The sequence below is a fragment of the Miscanthus floridulus genome, chromosome 1 (assembly GCF_019320115.1).
Source record: "Miscanthus floridulus cultivar M001 chromosome 1, ASM1932011v1, whole genome shotgun sequence".
Classification (NCBI taxonomy): Eukaryota; Viridiplantae; Streptophyta; class Magnoliopsida; order Poales; family Poaceae; genus Miscanthus; species Miscanthus floridulus.
In genome coordinates this window covers 143,541,038-143,545,355 of record NC_089580.1, presented here as the reverse complement: position 1 = coordinate 143,545,355, position 4,318 = coordinate 143,541,038, and the positions used below count along the sequence as shown (strand labels likewise).

At 52.3% G+C, this 4,318-nt stretch overlaps 1 protein-coding gene across 1 annotated transcript; it reads left to right on the top strand.

Annotated features, from left to right (window-relative positions):
• Window positions 1-2,414: 2,414 nt before the first annotated feature.
• LOC136496520 (trihelix transcription factor ENAP1-like) lies at window positions 2,415-3,191 on the top strand. The gene has a single exon (XM_066492222.1). It carries the CDS (start codon window positions 2,415-2,417, stop codon window positions 3,189-3,191), a length of 777 nt encoding a protein of 258 aa, XP_066348319.1.
• Window positions 3,192-4,318: the final 1,127 nt, after the last annotated feature.

Below are 4,318 nucleotides of genomic sequence, written 5' to 3'. Positions count from 1 at the left end.
CAGACGACTTCAAGACCACAAGATAAAAAGAACCCAGACATAGCTATATCCGAGCTCTTTTCGACAAAAAGAACCCGTACATAGCTAAATCCAAGCTCTTTTCGACAAAGAACACGGGTATATGCTCGGGAGCCTTTCGACGAAGAATCAGGGAGATTTCAAGAAAAGACCCTCAAGCTCCTTGTGCCAAACAGCAAGAGGCTCGGGGGCTACATCCAAATGGGGGTACTTTTTTCAAAAAGATACACGCCATGCGAAGATCTTACGAAGCACTACACGGTTTCGCTCAAGAAAGCACTCGGACGACGCTTGTTCCTGCTCGACAAGACTTGAAGGAACAAGACGAGGCTTCCAAAACTCAACCATGAAGTGCTCGGGGGCTTGTCGGTGCAGGACCCACGGGATACCCCGCATGGAATGGAGAACTAGTCTAACTAGGATTCTTTCCCTGTAATCTTAGTAGTAGTATTACTCTACAATCCTGCTAGGAACTCTCATTGTAAACCGACTAGGACTCTGGCCTCCTGACTATATAAAGGAGGGCAGGGCTCCTTGGATCAGGAGTTCAGAGAACAATTGTGCACAACACTTTACAATCAATCCAACGCAAAAGCTAACGCCGACTGGACGTGGGGCTATTACTCGATCAAAGATCAAGGGTCCGAACCAGAATAAGTCGACTGTCTCTTGCGTTAACCGTTGAGTTCTGCATACGCTGAAGCCCGAACATACTGCCCCGGGGACCCCCGTGGTAGGCTATCGGTGGTCAAACATCGACAGGCATCCTCGCCGTCGATGCAGGAGAACTCGGAGTCGAAAGCGATGTCGAAGTCGGTGGAGGTGGCGTCGAGCGTGGAGGCGGGCTCGTGGAAGAAGGCGAGGACCTTGTCATAGAGGTCGCCCCAGTTGTCAGCAACCACCTGTGCATCGGTACCCGTGGCGATGGAGTCGCCGTCTCCGTCGAAGAGACCGCCCCAATTGTCGGCCACGACGAGTTGCGTCCCGCCGAACTGCTTGGGGCCGCCGATGCGGAGCTCAACGGCGGCGCCCTGCGGCTCCAGCGCTGCCAGGGTCCACGAGAAGCACCGCTCCATCCAAGCGTCGGACTCGTCGAACCTCCCGTGGATCTCTTTTAAGGCAAGCTGGATTTCATCGAGGAGGAGCTAGGAAGAAGGAGAGATCACAAAAGGGGAATCCATGGAAGAAACCGAGAATCGACGGCTTTGGTACCAATTGTTAGCAACCCAACTCGATTCAAGTAACAAGCAAGATACAAGATCTCAGGGGAAGGGAGATCGGAGCAGAGAAAAAAGAAAGAACATGGTACAAAGAGAGAAGACTTGGGGAGGAAGATGAGCAGTAAAACTAGGAAGTAGTATTCTGATGTTGGATAATTTCTCTAACTGCATGCTTTGGCGTCCTCGTCCCCTTATGTAGCCGGAGGAGTCCCACTTGCCAACCGGTCTAGGTCCCACATGGCATTATACTGACACCCATGACCCAATTAGGGGTTGTTTAGTTTCACCTCCTAAATTTTAGTCACTGTCCCATCGGATATTTGGACACATGCATGGAGTATTAAATATAAACTATTTATAAAACTAAATACACAGATTAAGACTAATTTGCGAGACGAATTTATTAAGCCTAATTAGTCCATGATTTAACAATGTTATGCTACAGTAACATGTGCTAATGACTGATTAGTTAGGCTTAATAAATTCATCTCGTGTATTACTTAGGACTTCTACAATTTTTTTATTAATATTCAAACACCTCATACGATACCTCACGTGACATCTGATATAACACCTCTTAGTGCGTGTTTAGTTCGCGAATTTTGGGAATTTAGCTAGTGTAGCACTTTCGTTTTTATTTGGCAATTAGTGTTCAATCATGGACTAATTATGCTCAAAACGTTCGTCTCGCAATTTCTAACCAAACTGTACAATTAGTTTTTTTCGTCTACATTTAATGCTCCATGCACGTATCCTAAAATTCGATATGATGACTACTATAGCACTTTTTGGGAAACTTTTTGGAAACTAAACAAGCACTTAATAAACTTTAATCCCTCAATCCAACACCCCCTTACATACCGGACAAAGCGTTTCACTCACGGCACAGCACCAAGCCAACCAAGCCAACGTAAGGAACCCAGCCCGATCGAGCAAAAACCTCAGCATGAACATGAGCGTGACCACACCCGAGCCCACTCACCCTGCACCGTGCCATGCCGAGCCGTGGATGCACACACGCGTACGACGGAACCACGCAGTTGTTGTTATGGGAGGACGCGACGCGACCGATCGAGCAGCAGCGCAGACATCACACGCTCCTCACGGCCGCGCCCAACCGGCCTCGCCTCCCTCTCGAACTAGCCTCTCACTCCGCCCGCCCGTCCGCCAGCGCGGATGTCGTCGTCGTCGCGCCGCCGCCCGCCCCCGCCGCCGCCGGCGTGGACGCCCGAGCCGTGGAGCGACGGGGAGACGTCCGCGCTGCTCGATGCATGGGGCCCGCGCCACCTCTACGCGAGCAGCGGCGCGCTCCGCCCCGCCAACTGGCGGGCCTGCGCCGACGCCGTCACCTCCCGCCGCGCCGCGACCGCCCGGGCCCCGCGCACTGTCGACCAGTGCAAGAACCGCCTGGATTATCTCAAGAAGCGCCTCAGGGCCGAGCGCTCCAGGCCCAAGGGGGCCCCGCCGCCGGTCTCGAGCTGGCTCGACCGCCTCCGCGCGCTGTTGCACCTCGCCCCCTCCGTGCCTCCAGGGTTCGCGCACCGTCTCGGCGCCAAAACGACGAAGGTGAAGGAGGAAGAGGAGGAGGACGACGACGAGGAGGAGGTGAAGGCGAGCGGCGGGGCTCCTCTGCCCCGCTACTGGCCGCCGGTGCCGAAGCGACCGAGGACGGCGGTGGTGCTGTCGCCGTTGAGCGCCGCCTCCGGGGAGCACCCTGGAGGCGGTGGGAAGACCTACACGGAAGTGGCGGCGGCTCTGGATAGGCTTGCCGGGACGTACGAGCGGGTGGAGGCGGCGAAGCAGAAGGAGGCGACGCGGCTGGAGGAGCGGCGCCTGGAGGCGATGCATGATCTCGAGATCGAGCGTATGCGCCTCCTCGTCGACGTCGCCGTCACTGCCTCCGTCGGTGTCGATGGCGCCGCCGCCGCCACAACCGCCGGCGGCGACTTCTAGTTGGTGAGTTATGGTTTTCGCTCTGGTTTACGAGATGATTATTGCGGAATTCATGTTCGATAATCGCTGGTTCATGTTGGAATTGTGAGGCAGCGCGGCTAGAAATTTTCACTTCACTATGAGAGCACCAACTAACACATGATCATTCAATTTGGCTAGACATTCTTAATTTCCACAATGGACATCGAATTGGTTGCTCAGATCGTTTGGTATGTAGTACAGGATATTAAACATGCAATGCTGGTGTTTCTGATCAAACTACTCGTTATGCAAGCCATGTCTGAAAGTATTTCTAGGCGTACATCAGTGGATAATACTTAGCTTGGATGGGAGACTTGGTGATGTACCTCGTCATGGCGCGGCGCGACGCTTCTCTAGTATCGGAGTAGAGGTAGCATCGTAGTGGTGGCGCGGTCCAGCGACGGCGGTGAAGGCCGGTGGAGCTTCCCGTCGCTCTCTCTAGATCAGACTAGGGTTAGACTCGGTGGAGAACTGGCGGCTACAGTGAACCTCTTGTCTTGAGCTCCAGCTCCCACCTCCTTTACATAGCGCTGCGCGACGGGGGCCTAGGAGAGCAGCTGGGCGTCCCCGATTAGAGAATCAAGGACCTAATTAGCCATTGAGCCAAATTGGTGGAGATCCACCTAACAACGTCATCTCGCGCCTCTTGCCAGTAGGTTACAGAATTCATACTTCCATTAGCGTTTGTTGTTGTTCAGAAATGGAGTGATAATAATCTGTTTATTTGTGTGAATGCATGAGAAGTTAATCACGTCTGACCGTTCAATCTTTCAGAAGATACAACTCCCTGACACTTTCGTTGTCTTTGTTCTCTTTTGCAGAGGGACTTGGATAACAGACTGGCCAAGGTAGCCAATTCCAGCCTATAATTTTTCTCAAAGAGACGATCGCATCATGGAGATACAAGTCACTTGATGTGATGTTCTTCTGAAAAGTTAAATCGGTTTAGGTTACAGGAAAAGCATAGCCAGATATAGGATAGCACATGGTGAGATTTTTTAAGTTCACTGATTGCGGGTCTGCAGCAACTGAAAAGGGGAGAGGGTTAGGCCGTTGGCGAAAATTTTTGAAAAATAGTACGGTAGCACTTTCGTAGTTATTTAATA